Source organism: Folsomia candida, unplaced genomic scaffold, assembly GCF_002217175.1.
Source record: "Folsomia candida strain VU population unplaced genomic scaffold, ASM221717v1 Fcan01_Sc003, whole genome shotgun sequence".
Classification (NCBI taxonomy): domain Eukaryota; kingdom Metazoa; phylum Arthropoda; class Collembola; order Entomobryomorpha; family Isotomidae; genus Folsomia; species Folsomia candida.
The window spans coordinates 100,509-120,698 of record NW_019091195.1 but is presented as its reverse complement, the minus strand read 5'-3'; the positions used below and the strand labels follow the sequence as shown (position 1 = coordinate 120,698).

Below are 20,190 nucleotides of genomic sequence, written 5' to 3'. Positions count from 1 at the left end.
GGAGTGAAACCTTCATACTTGACTATAAATTCCCAATACCGGAAGGATTTATGTACGCTGATCCAGTCATGCGTCAGAAGCTTTGCATGCGGTATTCTTTCGTCATGTTCAAAGTACCAAGTCTACCCGAGTCATCTCAACAAGTGTTAATCACATGGATCAGGAAACAGGTACCTATTCGAGACGCACTTAATCCATATGAGAACGGAATGCACGTAATTATATACTTGGAAAGTTCCCAAACATTTACACATCTGTCATACTATTGCCGGAAGTTTACAGAAGTTTCCTTAAATTGGAACTACCTCACTACGCCAAGAAATCAAATGATTTCAGATATCGCGAAAATTAACCAGCTTCCTAAAACCTGGCGTGTTGAGATTTCGAATTGTTTAAGTTGTGAATTAAAATATGAGAGATATGCCAGAAAAACCCATCCATACCTTCGAACAAGGGATGTGAGTAATGATCCCGAATTAAAATACTATATTCTCCGAGAAATTACCTCCAGGACGAATGACACTTTGGAGTTGAATGGGCGCAGGTTCACCTCGAATGAGTGTGATGCCGGATATCCTGCAAATATATTCATTGAGGGAAACGTTCACGAAACACATCTTCTCTTTGGATTCATGCTCACGAATTATGTCGACCAAGTTGTATTTACGAAAGTAGAGGGACACAAATTCATTACGTGTTATGCTGAAAAACGGCTATCGTTCCAAAGCTATTTGGACCCGTTTGATAAAAGTTTGTGGATTTTTTTGTTAATTTCAATCCTGACGTTTGGTATTTTGCTGATTGTGACCCCATTTTCCTATGACGCTCATGATAAGACGAGCAGGTCTAGAATTTCGCCCGTTGCGTCGTACTACATGATTATGGCGTCCCTTCTGGAACAGTCGGTTAATGACCATCCCCTTTTTCGAAGGAGTAGCAAATTAATGTGGGTCATATGTGGGTGGAATTTACTCACTTTATTGATTCCTAATGCGTACAAAGGTCTCGCAATTACTGGGTTGGTTGCACCCTTGCCTGGATACACGCCAGATTATTGTAGAAATTTGAGTAGTCGGAGATACTCGTGCTATTTTATGGATCCATTGTGCCATAACGTGTCCAAAAGGTGGGTAGTAAATTTTAACCATTTTGGTTTTTTAAAAAATCTGAAAATGCACATGTTCGTATTTTTTTTAATATTTGAAAGAATTAACATTCATTCTACTTTTTTTATTTATTAAGATATTTCAACGGTACAATTAACTTACGTACTGAAAACTTCACAATTCGTCCCCACTCATCCTGGACGTCGGAAGACTTTACCATTCTCTCAAAATTAAAGCCTGCCTACGACCTTTTCAGACCTGGGAAACAACCTTGGATGTTTGTCTGGCAAGCTTACGAGCTCCCACGTCTCTTCTGGGAGGATTGGTTCGCGTTTGACGGATTATTACCAATGCAAGGATGGCTATCACCTCTGGAATTCGCAAAATATTGGGAAGACTACAGAATATACTTGCCCGAAGATACCACATTGCAGCGGCTCTCAGAACCATTGCATTTCATAAAACCACCAGATTTTAACCTATCGAATAATTCATTGCCACACGATTCTGCTGTCGAGAAAGAGTTGACATTATGTCGAAAAACCGTCCTTGTCGCACCGACTGGGGTGATAAAACATGAACTTAATTATTTAAAACAACACTATTACAATCTGCCGTGGTCCGAGGGGAAGGAAATCATAAAAAAGAAAGAGGAAGCATGGGAATTTATGTCGACCAGTTTCCTTGAAATTCCTGACACCAGATCAACATCGAGTGCAATGAAACAATTTATGGCATCCGGAATATACCACAAAGCGGAGGAGCATTTCACTTTATCGCATTATCAGAACAGATTGAACTACACTTTGCAAAATAAACCAAAGTCGTCGAGCAGGATAAAACCTGTAGCTCTACAGGATAGTGTGCAAACCGTGTTTTACATTTTGTTATGTGGATTATTGATATCTCTGGTGGCATTTTTTGCAGATGGTGTAATCTTGATTAAAACTATAGTTAAGAATAGAATTAGAAAAAAATAGTGGAATAAATATCTATGTATGTAGATTAGATGGACATTATTATCATGATGAATTGAACAATGAAGAAATTAAAGGTAAAGGATCACGAGAATATCCTTGTTCCTTATAAAATTTGCTTGATCCAACCCATTTTCTAAATAATGTGCGTACCAAAACTTCAAACTTGGGACAGGAAATTGTTACTATGAAAATTTGAAATCGCAACATTAGGAAACATGTGAGTGCATGCAATATTCCCTCGCAAAGATTAATAATCCGTAACGTCTTTGTTAAATACTTTGATGAGGTAGGAACAGATTTATCTAAGAGAACCATAATGTGAATGTCATGATAATTGCGGCTCTTGGGAGAAAAGCAACAACTAATTTTGAGTTAGTAAAATTACACTAAATTATAAAATTGTGTTTGAAAACTGTATTTTTAGTACGAGATTGTCGAGTCAATTTTATTGCAATCATTGTCCTGTGTAACACTACTAGTTCATTATCTTATAAATCTTAAATTAAGTAAGTAGATATATACAGTGAGCATACGAATATGTACATACATATGCATAATTACATAAATGCAAACAGTATTAAGAGTATCGGTCATTCCACCTCGCAAATTAGACATATCTAATTACGTGCATCTTTGATACATATTTATGTCATTCCAATATCTATCCCCATTCAGTACAAAATTATTTAACCACCTCCCACATCAAAATTTACTCCGTCGCCAAAAAACTAGTTCTCAACCTGGTCCAAAATCTCTGCAAGTCTTGCTGTGATCCATTCACTCCAGGCCATTCTAAATATGTCTTTGTCCTCATCAAATAATTTAAGACTTTTGTACGCAAATTTGGTGGTATCACTTCTAATATAATGACAACAAATGACTTTCTCCTCGACTCAACGAGACGATGGTATGCCAAATTCATTTCAAAAGTGCACCACTGTGACTCCAAGTATTTCTTGGATACCACTATCACAACTTTCTTGGAACGGTCGACCGCATCCAAAATATTTTCCGTTATTGGCATCCCTGCTTCGAAATCTCGCTCGTGCAAACATACCCTAAATCCAGGCGATTTTATCCCATCAGAATCCGTACCAACCCTCCGAAACGAAGGGTCTTCCACTTCCGGGAGAAATTTATCCTGAATAAAACTACGATCTTCGTTATGATATGAGATAAATATGTCATAATCATATTGGATTAAGTCTCCAAGCGATGTTTTCGCCTTTCGTGGGACCGAAATGTTAAGCTGCGCTCGGAAAAGGAGGTATCGGATTTGGTCGCGCTGCTTGTAACCCACCGCGACAATTGCTATCACACATGCGAACGATACCGTGCTCACTATTGTGATTGTCGTCCAGTTGTGCGAACTTTCACCAGGTGGAGGCTCGTCAACTGGTTGGACGTTTTTCCCGAATGAGATACACGTCTCATCCGTAACATTAACGAGGGGGACAAGGTCGTCAGAAGTGGGGTTAAGGCACCTGTACGACTCCATTTTTACCCAGGTAACGCGATATGCAAATATTTCAGCGTCATTGTCATCATCGATGATTAAGTCTCGAGCCTTACAAGCCTGCTTGTCGCACATGAAGACGTTGCTGGACAAGTCCACTTGGTGAGGTTGGAAACTGATGATGTCTGGAATTTAAGACGTTACGTTTTACTAAAAAATTCTGTACCAATTTCCACCCAATGTTACCAACCTTCCAACATGGCTTCCGTAATGAAGATAAATTTATTAAAGGAAATAACAAATTTTGTCTCGAATAGTCCAGCAGTGAGATTTTCACCAGCATTAAGCGCCCTGTTTTTAGCATAGTTCGTTGGAAGAATTGGTTTGATCCAGGACTGGAGATCATTTCCATCCAAATGAAGTTCTGTGATGTTCAAATTGGTCTCAAATAGTTGTGGATAAATGTAAACAATGCTGTTATTGGAGAGAATCAATTTCCGAAGGTCCAGAAGGTACAGGAAGGGTCGGACTTCGTCTGGCTTCCAACTTTGCTCAGTCGGCGGCTCATAATCGGTTGGTAATTTTCTGAAATTTATTCTGCAGTTGGCCATGTATAAATACTGTAAGTTATGCAAGCCGTAAAATGTGAACGAGGTCAAAGGGGAAATCGATGTAAGTTGCGGATTGTTATTCAGACCAAGCCACTTTAAGGATTCTAAGCCAGTGAAAGCTGTACAAATTTCAATTAAACAATTAAAATTTATTCGGACGAGAAGAATTGAGAGTTTATTTTGAGTAAATTTTGTAAAATTTTGACTTACTTTGATCTTCAATTCCCTCCAGTTCTGTGTTGTGCATTGATAAAGTATCTAATTTGACGAGTTTGGAAAATGCATGTTTTGAAAATTTCTTCACCTTTGTGTTTGACAAGTATAGTTCGCGCAAACTGGGCAGATTAGCAAAATCAGTGTCCGTAATAATAAACCTTCTCTGGACACCTCCATTCTCGTCTTCTTTCGCATTGGGCAGAAGAGTGTTGTCGTTTAAGTACAGATGCGTAAGTTTCGTTAGGTTAGTCATTTGCGGCACTTTAGTAAGGAAATTGCCGTTCAACCAAAGTTGTACCAAATTTGGCATCAAATCCAGCGCGCCATCTTGAATATCGATCATGTTACAGTTGCTGAGAGTAAGGATTTTTAATTTTGTCAGGTTTGGGGGCAAATCGGAATTGCTCAAGTATGAGATCGGGTTCGAGGATAGGTCCAAAGTTTCCAAGTTCTCGGCAACATTTGATATCGCGTCTGTGGGAAATCTATGCAGAGAGTTGTCGCGTAGCTGTAGAACCGCCAATGGCGTGGTTCGTAATCCTTTGAAAGCGCTGGCCAGTTTTGGCATGAGTCTTGGATTTCCGTTTAAATAAAGCGTTTTCAGAGACTTCAGGAACTTGAAAGATTCTGCAAACATAAGGCAAAAATAAAAGAACGAATTTTCAAATTTTCACTTGTCCCATCGACTTTTGACATTTTTACAACTCACGTTAACCTTCGCATATGTATCTCCCACATAAGCATTGCAAAATAAATTGCGAAATTTGCGAGATTTCGCATAACTTTCTCTGGAAAACCGTGGGATTTTTGTTCGAAAATTTGCCCAGGAATTTTTCATGTTCATATTTCGCAAGAATATTTCATCCTCACCATTGCCAGTAAGAGAAATTACAGAAATCGATGGAAACAAAATAGGTGTTTTTAGTAGATTTACGAGATTGGCGAGATTTGCGAAGTCATATTTTGCGAATCTTCTTACGATATATTTTTGCCTCTAAAAATAGCATATTATTTAGCTGTAATACCTGGATGAATAGATTCCAAAACACAATAGCTCATGTCCAGCATGGTCAAATTAGTCTCACGAAGACTAGCCCACAATTGCTCTGGAATAATTTGAAGTGGATTTCTCTTCAAACTTAAGAATTTCAAACTGGGGAGCGCAGTGGGTATGTCGGCAACGTCAGTTTTGATCGGACAATTCTCATACGATTTTAACGATATCCTGTTCCCATCCAGGTGGAGTGATATCAGCTCAGTGAGTCCAATGCAAATATCAAATGACAAATGGGTCAACAAACTATCCATAATTTCAAGCGTGAAGATATTTTTAACATTAGAAAAAGCCCCCGGAGCCAGGTCCGAAATTCCATTTTGAACCATCTGAACATTGAAATAAATTGATTTTATAAAATAATTTAGTACTTAATTTAATTTAAACAGTGAAAACGAGCCGATTTACGATAAATTAATTACCTGAATATTTCCGATAGAAATATCGCCAAAATCTGCCCTACTAACCCCACTGATTTTCGTCCCGGTCAAGTATAGTCGATCCAAGGCGGTCGGAAGTCGAGGGATTTCTCGCATCTGGTAATCATTGCAGATTAGTCTGCGCTTTGTTATTTGGTCAAAATAGCAGCCAACGGGGGCAAATCCGTCGTTAATTATGCGACTATCCTCACTTTCACCACTTGTGGCTTTGTCCTCCTCGACGTCACGGGTGCCGTAGAGCATACTGCATTCTTCCGTGACGTCATTATCACTCTCACTCAATTCTGGGGGGCTTTGCGTCAACGTAGGCGCCGTGAGGAGATACGCCGTTCTTTGCTCAACTAATGCATCTAATTCATCCTCGTGTCCGGGTTCCTTGTACCTTTCACATTCTCGTAAAGTGTTCCGATAATCGAGTCCGTACTGGGAAATTAGGCCAGTCGATAACGATAACCAATCTCCCACTTGTAAATGTTCTTCCAAATTCTTAGCTTTATTACTCGGCTCAAAGTCGACGTGTCTCGCACCAGAGATCGCACACAGATGGATACAAACGAGGGAAACTAGGGCTCGGACACAATTACATTTCATTCTTGAGGATGGTATTAAAGTCGACTTTTTTTAGAGCTTGATACCCATTGGGATAATTTTATATGTAGTTTTCCCGCAGTAATTAATTTTACTAGAACTATTTGTATGGAAATGTGTAATATTTTGTCCTGTTTTTTTGCGAGGATTATTGCAATCCAATCCGTATAACATTTGAGGGAATGAGTGTGGAGATGATGCCTTATCCAACTGGACATAGGTATTTAGATTTGTTGTTATCTATTAACCCTGACTTTGACATACGTGCACTCATGATTATCTCAGCTTTACATAATAATCTTGACAGGTACGATTTATAAGCGATGATCGTGTAATAAACACCTCATTCTGGTATTGCATAACAGTGTTACTATTAATTACTTGGATTGTGGATATTTCCAATCCTTTAGAAAAAATATGTATGTGTACATAAATATTTCTGTGTTGCACATTCCTCATAAACCAGTTCATCGAAAAATCGGAGTTAGGCTAAACAATGCACCAAATTCACATTCAATCGTCAATAAAGGTGCCAAACCACTAAAAAATTAACCCAGTGACGACAACTTGCTATTAAATTAAATTACCACTTTATTATCATCTTGGCACGTTTTTCTCCTTAAATCGCATGAAAATCATGACTTTTCACACTAACCTTGGTTTTGATTATTTGTAGTTCAAGGAACATTCCATATCGGGCATTCGTTCCGCATCACGCAAAATAAATTAAATTCATTCCAAGTGTGAGTGATTAATGATTGTGTTTGTGTAATTGATGTGACGAGCAACATTATCCGGTGATAATTCCATCTCAATCCAACAAGCATTTAGTAGCATATCTGCGTATGTAATCTGATTACACAGTTAAAGTGTACATATATCATTATCAAGAACAGACTGGATTATCAATCAGCCACCAGTAAAATGTCTGCATATCCAAAGTATGCATGTGTACCTATTCATTATCTGAGTCAATACAAAGTTCACTTTTATGATGACTTTCATATTCTTTGTTTCTCACTCACACTTTCCATCACTTTTCATTATTGTTATCTTCATTTTGCACAAACTGCGACAAATTTCTAACCCAACGACTCCATTATTTGAGCAAAGTCACGCCAGGATGATGACAAGGTGTATGAACTCGTAGTCCAATTTAGCTAATAAAAAATAATTTCATTACTACAAATATTTTTCATGTCATGACTTGCGTACCAAGTAACACGGCGGAACATAAACACCGCCAGTACCGTAGAATGAGACAGTAGTCTGATCTCGTCATTGCACTTACGTTAGTACATATGTACCTACGTGGTCACGCTGCTTGAGCGAAAATGCGTGTCATCAAAGGTTGACTAAATGCATCCCTGATATGAAACTTATGACTGCTAATTGTTGTCACACTGAGTGATCAAGTCATATTATTCCGAAGCCTCATTCCTTTATTGTCGAAATGGACTTTCTCCAACAATACATACATATTTATTTACGAGGATGACCGATGAGCATTCGCATCCGACAAGTACGTAGTAAACTAACATCTCATTTCATATACAATTTACGACAATGAAATATTGCATAAGTCACAGTTTCTAACTTTTGTGATGATTGTTTTTTAATAAAATTCAATTAAGTTGTCGGTTTCCCTTTAGTTGATGTCATGAGCTCTCGTCGGTACATTCAGTGTCTTTAAGTGTCGCCAAAGCGATCGTTAGTGTTATTTGTTCATCATCATGACATCCAAACCTCTTGTTGTCGGACTGATCCTGGTCTATTTTATCATCGCGGTGCATCTGACTTTAAAAATTGATGGGGTCGACAGTTTCAGAAGCAGTGTTAGCAGATGGAAACGACAAATCCCATTTTTTAGTAGTTGGTGGGGATCCAGTTCGACAAATAAACCGGATAATGTGAGAAGAAGTAGTTACCATGGCAGCTCAAAACAGGGACATAGTTCAAATTCGTACGTCTCATTCCTTCCCGATAAGCTGCCGTCTTATCAAAATCGGAGTACCAGTACCAATAACGGGAAGGGAGTTTCCGAGCGGGACTCGAGATGTAGGGAAATTTCAGCCAAGAAGAAAGCTAAAAGAGGAATTATATGCATATTTAACTTTTTACAGTTTTGTCGCTCTTCACGCTGGTAAAATTCGACAACTCGGAGTGTCTCTCGACCAGTGGGGACAATGGGACGTGCTTTCCACAAGCGGAGTGTTACCGACGGGGTGGCGCTGTAAATGGAAGGTTTGCCATTTTCATCGCAAATTTTTGTTGGAGCAAATTTTAGTGCATTTTTCTTGACATGATTTATATACACAGGTGTGCGAAAGGGTACGGTGCATGCTGTGTGTGTAAGTGATACATAATGATTATCTATACTAAATTCCCAATTGTTGGTAATGAGACGTGACGAGTGCAGTGTGAAGTGCACTGCAAAATGATTGACGTTCAATGGATTTTCCTCCTGACATGTGTAAATGTCAAAACTCACATTTTTACTTATGTCAGATAATAATCATCCCAAGATTAAATTTTTTGTCGCATGTACTTACTGCTAAGTCGATTAAAAAAGTTATTTCCATCGTGTGATGAGCTTAGTTTTTGTCAACAAGATAAAAGTCGTATGGTATGAGTACAGCCATACTAATGTATGCATGCATTTTATATAAAGCGTATTTTACGTAGGAAAACACTTGACGCAATAAATTATATATGCACTTATGTAGTTGTTGTGCAATTTATGCACGTAATCTTATCGATAGTCTTTGCTAATTATACTGAATTTTCTTGATGTAACCACTGTTAAATAATTTATGACAACTTGTCATTTCTCCGACGATATTTCGTATTATTGTGAAATTTCAAATTTCAGTCTCGAAAACCTGTGGAGCCTCAACCAACCAAAATGGTACTTATTTCACCCATAATGGACTCACTAACCCGGGTGGTTCTTTCGATGGAACTGGCAGTTGTCAACTTACGGTGTACAAGTGTTCCCCAGATGTGTGTCAATTAAGGTACATACATAATTCCAAGACGGAACCATGCTAGAACAAATTTAATGACAAAAAGCATACAATTTCCAGACTCGACTTTGACTCTTTCGTGCTTGCCCAACCGTCAATTAACGGAATATGCAACAACGATCAGTTCATTGTTTCCGGTGCTTCGACAGCCGTTCCAATCATTTGCGGCGTGAATACTGGAAATCACAGTAGGACAAACATATTTTAAGCATGCAAAACATATTACTACCATAATCTTCGTTATGTACAGTGTACATCGACGTGGGCGTGGACAACAGCCCCGTTACGATAAGCATGGTGACCAGTGGACCCACATATTCTAGATCTTGGAAAATAAAAATTACTCAGATTAAATGCAGAGATTTGGGAAAAGGTGTCAAATTTAACTTAAAATCTATCTACTACATAAAACCAGTTTACTGAGAATTTGAAATATTTTTAGCTCCGGAAGGGTGTCTGCAATACTACCGGGGAGTCAGTGGAGTCATTCGTTCTTACAATTTCGACTTCACGTCAGGCCAACAGCTCTCCAATCAGGATTACACTTCATGTGTCCGTGTTGAACGAAACTTCTGCGGGATTCGGTACACTGCTTGCAATGATAATGGTGAGGAAAATTACTTGTAAATCTATGCATGAATTACATGTAGCTCAAATTAATCATAAAACTACTTATAATTATTTTCAGTTCAATTCAGCAACATACAGCCAACGACGACTCAAAGGTCGAGGGCGTTCTTCCTAACGGGACAAGGTCAAACTGGTTCGGTCACGGGGGCAAACCAGTGTCCGACTGATTGGTGAGTAGAAAATATGCTGTACTTCAATAAAACAATATCCATTATCATCCAACCACCTGAAATGCTTTCCGTATAAAACTATACTATTGCCAAATTGTAATTGTGTCTCTCCTTGGCAAAAAATTAGCATCTTTATGTGTTTATTCCAGGATTACCATTCCATGCGCAACAAACTCTGGTCGGACTCAGCAGTCGGGTGGGGCCGTCTGTCAGGACAGAATTTGTGGCGATGTTTTCAATTCCGAGACCAGCACAAACCCAAGTCCAGTTTACAGTGAGTTTCTAATTTCTAATGTGTCATTAGGTTGAATAACACTTTTGGTTGGACGGTTACACTACGCGTCTACTAATTTTGTAAATTATAAGCTAATTTGGGTATTTAGTACAATTTATATATTTTGCAATATTTCCAAAGACGTCTCAAACAGGTGTTTCTGTAGATATGAATTCATATCTATCTTAATTAGGCTAACGGTTATGTGTTTCATTTTTTACAGGTTACGTAAAACCGTTTCGAATCCACTACCACACCGATGGAAATGAGACAGGTGATACTGGAAATCGTGGTTATTGCCTCAACTACATTCAACAACCATGCAGCATTATTCGATAAGAAAGAGTTACAAGCAAAATGCTGTTAAATCATAACCATTACATTGTTCGTTTAACTCTGTACAAAATGCACCTGTTTTAATTCCTGTAAATCTCGTAATTAAATTACAAATTGTTTTTATTACCTGTTTTTATATTTGTTAAATACTTGAAGTAAATTTGTAGTAAATAAACATGTTGAAAAACATCAATTTATCAGTATTCTTCCAGTTACTCAGGAACATTTAAAAAAATCCTGCGAAAATGCAGGATATGATTCATACACGCGTTCCATGTGCGTGAGTTGAATGGCCAACAAAAATAAATTCTTCGTATTTGGGTTAAATTGCAACCGTTGTAGAATGCAAATATGTATGTATGGTGTGACTGACCGATTCGTGATCCGTCATTGAGGTATCATGTCACAAACCAGAATCCAGGTGAATCCCGATAAGGAGTATGTTAACAAAACAAACGAGCTCAGATCCCTTCGTATGAGTACAATTTTGTTATTCATGTAAACACTAAAATATGTACTTAAATAAGGAACATCTCCACTGCCCCACTTTCAATTTCATTTCATTTAAACTTCTGACCACATCAAGCTTTCACTTCCTCAAAAACTCTCATACATAAAGTTCAACTCCAGTTTCTCACGTTTTTTTTTACAAAAAATGAATATTTTTCATCCTGCATTTGCCATATTTCTATTTCTTAGTTCAGTTAGTTTGCCTTGCATTGAAAATTCAGTAATCGACACGACCGAATTTCAAGATCCATTTGATAAATTTTTCGCTTCAGACGAAAATATTAACGACGAGACCTTAACTGAACCAGATGTGCAAATCCAAAGACCAACCCAGCAATGGGACAATTCCAGTTGCCTCTCCATCACAATTTCTTGTAAAATAATTATCTCGGTTAAAACAAAAAATGTTCAACCCGTCGAGTTCATCCAAACATTTGCACACGAAGAAAATCAGCAATTTTCTAATTGTCCCATGACCGCTGCCAACTCTGACACTTCATCCCGAGAGAAACGTGACACTATTGAGGAGCCGATCAAGCTTTGGGGAGACGGAGGAATTTACATTCTCGAAGTTGCATTCCAAATACCACGAGAAATTCGTGATATTTTAGATTCACAAAAAACCATTCGAATTAAATTTGCATTTGATCCGGAAAGTGAGGAATACTTGCTTTACGGTGTCGGCATTGAGGGAGCGTTTCCCGAAGACGTTTACAGTTTAGTGGTAACGGTGAGTAGAAATGCATACATAGTTTTCACACACATTTTACAATTTTAATAATAAATTTAAAAATTCAAATTACACATTTTGTTTCAAAGCAATTGAAGCGAGACGCTTCCACATACAGTTTAATACCCGCTCACATCGGCAATAGTAGTCTTTGTGCGGAAACGACCTGGAGCGGCAATAGTCCATCTTCATCTGTACGTTATCATAATTATCCTCAATGCATAAATATGAATTTCAAAAAAATATTTTTTCCACATTTAGGAAATCCAGGCTTTTGTCACATTTAATGACTTCTACTTTAAAATGGTTCAACAAAGGGTGGGAGATCCTATAGAAAATATTACTGGGGTAGACTTAAGAAATTCACAAGTAACCGATGTGTGCCCCCCGCTGCCTGCAGACGCCGAGGATGAGTATGATGTCGACCCACTTGTGCACCAGTCATCACTTCCTGTAGACAGAATTATTGTCGTTTGTGCAGCAGTAGCGGGTATACTGTTTATTGGGTCAATATTAGTATTTTCTTATCGGCTTCACAACAAAGGAAGTGGAAAGATAACTGAGCCTAGGAATCCATTTTGGTGTGCTTACCGAAATTGAGATTCGGCAAACAAATTATGTCAAGTATGTCAAGTCTTTAATATTATGAATTTATGCATAAGTCACATGAGTGTAGTGATGTCGGATGCAAATAAAAGTAACATAGCACATATTTCGCAAATTACAGGAGTTCCCTGTAACGTATGTATGTACTTATGCTCATACAGTTTTTATTTAATCCTTCTACTGGAAAAGTCATCAACTCGTAAGCACATATTTTTACTTGTTACTTGTTTTTACAATTGACTAAACTTAGGACCGGATATTTGTGTTTGTATAACTCACATGCACATATTGTGGAGCTAGAAATGAGCAACACTGGATGCACGACGTAATGATGATTAAGAACATTTGACCAAGAAATTTAGTGCATGCGTACATAAGCAAATACATTTATTTATCATAAGTTTATTGATTTATCATAAGTAAAACCAAAGAGCATGGAATTATCAAATGGTATCCTTACGGAATAAGTAAATCACATTTCAAATAATAAACTAAAAACACTTACAAAGGTGACTATTTCCCCATAGTTTGGCGTCAGTTAAAGTAACCAACGCCAACCTGCATGGACAACAATGATGAAATCGTATAGCTCAAAATTGTATAATAATACATCGACTTTGTGGACATTTTCGTAAAGAAAAACAGATGATCGTTCAATCCGGCATATAATCTTAGAATTTTAATCCCTTTCAATTTCTTCTTTAAATGTTTTCTATCCTTCGTTGCCAAAAGGGTACATCTCCACCTCCAGTCAAGCACCACTCCCTCCTCGTACACGTCAATCAGCATGGGGAGCATTATTTGAATGATAATTGGAATTGTGATCCCCACCGCGGGGAAGAACAAATACAACGGCATCGGTATCACGTGGTACATTTTAATCGTCACAAAATTAAAACAAATGCTGAGCACGAGTCCAGTAAGCAATACCACTGCTTGCAAACTACTAATTTCAGTCTGTACGTTTTGTATTATTATTTGTAACTTGTCGTGACCCAGTAAAATTCTCCTTGCTGAATCGCGCCCAAAAATTAGCTTACGGGAGGTGCGTGTCATCCAATTAATGCAGCTGAGGACAACATGACACAAAACGGTGATTGCGCAAAATATTAACGCGAACAAGCGACATATTTGAATGAACGAAATAATTATGAGGAGTCGAAAAAGCGTGACAATAATTACAAATTGTGAATTTGACCTAGAGGAAAAAATCATATATTTTGCCAGCAAGTACAAAGGATCCAATCCTTCATAAATGAAGAATATTGATGTGATTGGGTAGATTGCAAGTGCAGTAACACATGCGTTTAATGTGATGCCAAGGAAGTCACGGTGACCACTGAAGTAGGATTCTGAAAATATAGTAATATGTGAGTCCACGAATATTAATTCATAATGAGTGAGGAGTAAAATCTACACGAAAAAATTAAAATAACCTCGAGCCAGTTACTCTTAAATCCTAAATAAAACCGGTGAGGCCCATTGGCCATTCTACCGTATTTAAAATAATTTTTCTTGTACTTTCTTTTTCTTCTTTCAGTTTTCATGAAACTCTTTAGTACTCCTTAGATATGATATGAGCCCACTTTTCCCTTGATGTCAAGTTTCGCATCAATTCACCAAATTTGATGATCGACTGAATATTTAAATGACCCTCACCGGTCAACTCTGATGTTTGGCATGGGGCCAATACGGCATGGGGTCCGTCCTATCCTACCGTTTTACGCCAGTTATCATAGTGCAAAAAAGGCAGACGGGCATATCTATTCGATACATACATAAATATGCAACTTACTTAATCTCAGTTCTCTTTCCAAATATGTTAGACAGTTAGCCGAGCAAGTTATTCTTTCACAAAACAGGAGTAAAATAATTTCCAAGATACAACCTAAGATGAATAACAGGAGGAGGGCCAAAGTTAGTATTAATTCGGATAATGGTATGTCCACAACACCATAAAACTCGGAACACGTGATGATGAACGAAGGAATTATGACAATTGTGAAAGTGCAGGTAATAGATCCCAGCCAAGGGACAAGTTGAACGTAGCTGTTAGTGTATTCCATTCTGCCATTTTTAGAATTCCACTCGATGGGATTTGTCCACATGTAACTAAACAATTTTTCGAGTTGGTCTAAAGATTTCCACATTAACGGAGTAACCACCATGATGATTTTCCAGGAGTTTTTGGACGTAGTAGTAACTGATTGACCACTTTCTGTGACCCGTTTGAAACAAACTTTAACCTTGTCGTCCCAATCGAAATGAATCAATATTGCAAAGGAACTCAAAATTTATTGGATAGATAAGTACATTGTGTAAGATATCATAAAAGTCTTTAAATAAATAAGTAGTTCCCCTTCCCTGCATAAGCAAAACCTAAAGTTGAATCAGTATATGGAAAACTTCACAAAACGCACATCAGTACGAATAGGAATGGAAATACATCTTAAATTATGCAAATGTAGATAGATATTTGTCGAAATTAGGGGTTCCAGTCCCGGGATTTTTCGGGATTTAATTCCCGGGAATTCCCGGGATTTGAATGACTGAAATCCCGGAATTTCGGGATTTTTCAATTTGTCATTCAGAAGTGAAATTACTTGTAATTTACTATTTTAATAGCAGTTCTATATAATTTTCGGTTATATGATTGGTAAGAAAAAGCTTTGAAGAGCATAACCAGTCAAAATTGATCCTAAAGTCGAAAATTTACATTCTAAACAATATTGGTAGCCGTATTTTTCGAATATTCATCCAAATTTTGTATTTAATTCACAAATACAATTTTTAATACAACATGGAACTTAAAATTTTCTAATTTAGATGTCAGATATTAAATTGAAGCAAAAAGAACGCCGTATTTTCGGCATAATTATGGAATCCGAAATCACGTATGCCCAAAAACACTAAAACGTTACAAGTGATTCCAAATTTTAGTCGATGAATTTAAGGCTGAATGAAAAGCTTTTTGACTGAACGAGGTAGTTCGTATATTTGAGCTTGAAATTTTTGAATTGCCAAATTCCATGTCCAATTGTAGTTTTTGAATAATTGTTCGCGATTTAGGCCAAATAATACTGCTAAACTTAAGTTTGTGCATTTCTGGTTAACATGGTGGCGAACACTTGATTAATTATTTATGTTTTCTGGAATGAAATTATCAAACTTTTTCTCATCACCTCTCCAAGATAGATGACGAAAATTGAGCTACCACAATACATCGAAATTTTGCATTTATCATAGCAGGCAAAACAATATGCTCGCTAATTTGTGTTACTATCATGTGTATGCCAGAAAATAGCATACTTTATAATAATACTTATGAATGCACATATTTGGAAAACACACATCAGTAGATATGTAAATATTATGTAATATGTAATGTAAGTATTATAAATATGCTCAGGCTCGGTACTTTTAGAGCCATGTGCACCATAATTTGACTAAGTTATCCGGTAATATTTGAATTTCGGGAAAAAATCCCGGGATTTGTCACGGCGAAAACCGGGATTCCCGATTCCCGGGATTTAAAAAATCGTCCGGGATTGGAATCCCTAGTCGAAATGACGAAATCGAAACTAAATATATTCAATTTCCTGTTTAATTTATCCGGAAAAATATATAAATTACATAGCTCTAAATCAAGGAGTATTTCTGCTTGACTTTCTACCAGATGAAATGAAGGTATTCTACAATATATGTATTTGGGCATATAATTACACATCATGTATGGATATACTTGTCTCATGAAGTTCAAAGTAAAAAAAATTAACATGACGATTTGATTTTCTGAACACTTGATACTATTTTTTACATAAGTAATATACATATGTTTACGTGTAGCTTAGAACTACATAATCCTAAGGTTTAATGTACTCAAAGTTTATATTGATTATTACTGCATCCGTTTTAAAGAATTTGTGTAGTTTTGCAGGAGAAGGGCCATGAAAATTATAATAACTACAGTACGCGTACACGTGCACTAACGTATTTATGAATAATTTATAAATTACTCGTGCAATTTGCTAACGATTTCTTGTAAGCTTTATTTGCGATTGTTACATACTTCTAAGTTGAGACTGTTTTGGTACATGCACATGTACATTCATCATCGCCTTAAGATTTTTAACTTGACAATCGTTCACTTACATATTTACATACATTCATTACTGACTGGAGTACAGACATGACTTTGGCAAGACATGCATGCAAGGACAATCTCACTTTTTTTTACAATTTCTTGCAAATTATATACACCTTTAACGTCTTTAACGCAACAAAATGAACTATATTTACCTAATTATCTACAAAGATATGGGTGCATATGTATGTACATGTACGAGTATGACAAATATTAAACTTGATGAAATCCGGGACTTCACATTAAAAAAATTTATTTGGGCAAAGATGGTTTTATTTTTCACATGATGTACATATGAATTAGCATGAATTGCTTCAAAAAACTATTTAATTCGTCTCGTAATCTTGTCGAAAACATCTGGAAAACCTTGCCTGCAACTGCTCGATGAATTACGAACTTTATCGTACGCAGCTGTACAATGGATTTGGCGCAATTCTCCTTTGGTCAAAAATATTTCCGCATATATTCCAAGGAATCTTAATAATAATAAATTTTTTTAACTATTTTGAAAAAATTGCAATTTCATCATTAGTTTGTGGGGAAATGTTACCCATTATTTTTTAACATGTACTGTTCACATTCGCGAATTCTATCAGAAATGCTGTGCTCTGAGTTGATAGGAGGTCCATAAAATCCAAGATCCATGTAATCCCCACCGTAAATCTCTGGCGTCTTTGCCATTGATTTGTTTTGCATTTTCACGGGACAAAGCCAAATCGGGTAAACCTGGGTCAGTGTAATTTTTTAGTAAATAGTACTGGCTAATTAATAATTCTTAAGCAACCTTGAAAATCGTGTCACATTTTTGCAGAAATTCGTCCAATTTTACAGTTGGGACACAAAAATCTTGAAGGAGTTGATCACCAGTAATAAATCTGATCACAAATTTTGGAAGCAGTCTCCAAACGGCATGCGTATTTAGGGGGTGCAACCACCCAAAGAGAAGCAAAATTAGTGGGTTACTCAACGCAGGCAATGTATTCTCCGCTTGCCAAAACATTCCTCGCGAATGTCGATGAAAATAGTCACGGAGAGGAAAGTATTCAATGTATTTGGCATTATTTTTGGACGATTTTATATTGTTCATCACATTTTCCACGATATTGTGAAAAAACGGTTTGTACCATCGATTAATATAATTTATGCGAGAAGGGTCGGACGGATTGGAGGTCATGTCGCCAAACATGAGCATTACGTCGGTCATCGAGTAAATAATGCCTTCCACGTACGCGTGGTTCTTATTCCTTTGCTGCATTAGCTTCACGGCGTTGGGGATCGAATCGACATGGACGTACTCGATTTGCATGTACCTGGGAATATGGGTTTGGATGAAATTAGTGATAATAGACGATAGACGGGTTTTCTCGAATGTGTTTACAGACTTACTTTCCAGCAGGGATGAGAGGTATCGTGGCGGAAGTGAGAAACCCAACCGTCCCTGAAGAACCAGGGACAGCGTAGAAATAATCCGAGTTTTCAGTCTGAAATTGAAGTTTATAGGTATAATTTTTTTCGAATCGTTAAAATTTGGAACGTATTCCTCTCGAATAAATTTGAGGATTTATAACCTCTGAACAATTCAGAACGTCGCCATCAGCCGTAACCAACTCGAAAGAGGTCACAACATCTGAAAATAATCCATGGTGATGACTACTCGTCTCAATACCTCCCCCACATATTAGTCCACCTGAAAAATTGCCAATGACTTGCATAAATAAATGAGGCCACCCATAAAACTATGAGATAGCGTCTTACCGACTGTTAAAGTATCCAATTCTGGAACCACCGGAATGGTAAATCCCTTATCAGTAAGTATTTTGGTTAGTTGTCCCATCATCATTCCAGGCTCAATGGTTAACCTCTGAGCATATAAAACCAAAAAGGATTTGCTTCTCTGCTAACTAGATAAGGAAACCCTTAAAGCCTTTTCTCACCTTTTTTACCACGTCGATTTCAATGATGTCATTTAAATCCACCTCCACTTGGTAGAAGCCTCGTTTGTCAACTTTATGGATCGAGAAGCTCTTCCACCCTGGTCTCGCCGAGCACATTTGACCTTTTCTCCCACCCTGAATCCATCGTCGAACTTGGGCTTGGACGTTTGCAACCTTTTTGGCATGTCTTTTGTGAGTTGTAAAACAATTTCGACTACTCATGCTGAAATAATCAAATATTTTAACAAACGGTCCGGTGAAAATTAAAACAACAATTAGCATAACGAAGTCCAAGATGGACCGCAAAATTGAACGAGTGGGGTGTTGAATCGGCATTGTTGGTCTGCTGGAAAATGCAAGTGCTACTAAACCAAAGGGATAATATCGTGATAATTTTATATCGTATTTCCTTGTGGGATGAGACGAGATAGGCTAAAACCAGGCCTCGTTTTGCAACAAAATTTCCACCGCAATAGGTACTTTGGGAGGTCTGTGGGAGAAATTATGCAAGTGCAATTTATCTGCAGGGAAACAAGGCTATTGTTTGATTAAACCCCTATAGCATCTAGCAAGTTACTTCGTAGATTAACCCAAATAAATGAAATCCATAGACTAAGTGCATGGTCAAAACAAGTTTTTCACTCCTCGCATGTATGTGGATATGCATATTTCTTATGTAATATGAAATATGTACATCAGAAGCATGGGATTCTAAACGTAATTCTAAACGGCTAGTTAAGTACGATTCAGTTCATCGTATTTACATAAGTCGTTTATATAATTTCGATAAATTTTTGCGTTGTATCATAAGATGATACAACGCCTAAAATTTCCCCCTTCTAACTTAAACATCCTTCATAATATCCACTTCATATCTCTGGAAAATAAGAAAGGCTAGACTGGATTATACAATTTTTAGCTTGCGCAATTAAGAGGTAACATCTGAAAAGATTCTGTTAAATAATGGGGGTATTCACGTCGAGTTCTCATCGATCAATAGAAACATTAGCAATACAACAGTTTGTAAACATTTTACATACTTGATAAAAATTTGGTTGACATAATTTGGGAATTTACATATATAGTTAGTTAGTTACTTGCATATTGGTATTTAGTTTGAATTGAAACTTAGGTATGTATGTACACTTATTCCTCAATGTTTCGGTTTTATATTATGTAAAGTTTATTTAGTTTATAAGTTTATAAGTTTTAGTAATCTCCTCTGGTTTCTGAACATTTTGACATATGAATTTTCAGGTATGCCACCATGATAACACAGGGGCATCCTTGAAAATATGCTTATTTCAGAAATAGAATGTACTATCTATATACCAAAATTTTCATAGCTTTGAGTGCTTTAAACCCCACATAAATACCGA

At 37.1% G+C, this 20,190-nt stretch overlaps 4 protein-coding genes across 7 annotated transcripts; 2 read left to right on the top strand and 2 right to left on the bottom strand.

Annotated features, from left to right (window-relative positions):
* Nucleotides 1-2,503: 2,503 nt before the first annotated feature.
* Nucleotides 2,504-6,656, bottom strand: LOC110846130 (toll-like receptor 2 type-2). Its single transcript, XM_022092764.2, has 5 exons — nt 5,846-6,656; nt 5,395-5,752; nt 4,364-4,996; nt 3,793-4,272; nt 2,504-3,727 (listed from the first exon to the last, which is right to left on the bottom strand). The coding sequence occupies exons 1-5, from the start codon at nt 6,452-6,454 to the stop codon at nt 2,796-2,798; spliced, it is 3,012 nt and encodes a 1,003-aa protein (XP_021948456.2). The 5' UTR covers nt 6,455-6,656; the 3' UTR covers nt 2,504-2,795.
* A 1,438-nt stretch (nt 6,657-8,094) lies between these two features.
* On the top strand, nt 8,095-11,080 carry LOC110845489. Its single transcript, XM_022091921.2, has 10 exons — nt 8,095-8,509; nt 8,575-8,695; nt 8,771-8,802; nt 9,324-9,468; nt 9,538-9,665; nt 9,728-9,850; nt 9,920-10,084; nt 10,166-10,277; nt 10,427-10,551; nt 10,775-11,080. The coding sequence occupies exons 1-10, from the start codon at nt 8,185-8,187 to the stop codon at nt 10,888-10,890; spliced, it is 1,392 nt and encodes a 463-aa protein (XP_021947613.1). The 5' UTR covers nt 8,095-8,184; the 3' UTR covers nt 10,891-11,080.
* A 358-nt stretch (nt 11,081-11,438) lies between these two features.
* Nucleotides 11,439-13,111, top strand: LOC110846343. 4 transcript variants are annotated; one of them, XR_004834461.1, is made up of 5 exons: nt 11,439-12,127; nt 12,217-12,321; nt 12,389-12,751; nt 12,855-12,932; nt 12,984-13,111. XR_004834461.1 is itself a non-coding variant. In XM_035850173.1 (5 exons), the coding sequence occupies exons 1-3, from the start codon at nt 11,543-11,545 to the stop codon at nt 12,725-12,727; spliced, it is 1,029 nt and encodes a 342-aa protein (XP_035706066.1). In that variant the 5' UTR covers nt 11,439-11,542; the 3' UTR covers nt 12,728-12,751; nt 12,855-12,872; nt 12,984-13,111. The 4 variants fall into 4 exon arrangements, 2 of the variants coding, with proteins under 2 accessions (XP_035706066.1, XP_021948753.1); XR_002547579.2 differs by having other exon boundaries at nt 13,034-13,094; XM_035850173.1 differs by having other exon boundaries at nt 12,855-12,872.
* Nucleotides 13,112-17,110: 3,999 nt separating this feature from the next.
* On the bottom strand, nt 17,111-19,389 carry LOC110847379 (delta(24)-sterol reductase). Its single transcript, XM_022094313.2, has 7 exons — nt 18,812-19,389; nt 18,633-18,738; nt 18,446-18,564; nt 18,264-18,358; nt 17,662-18,187; nt 17,428-17,603; nt 17,111-17,353 (listed from the first exon to the last, which is right to left on the bottom strand). Exons 1-7 carry the CDS (start codon nt 19,145-19,147, stop codon nt 17,200-17,202), a joined length of 1,512 nt encoding a protein of 503 aa, XP_021950005.1. The 5' UTR covers nt 19,148-19,389; the 3' UTR covers nt 17,111-17,199.
* Nucleotides 19,390-20,190: the final 801 nt, after the last annotated feature.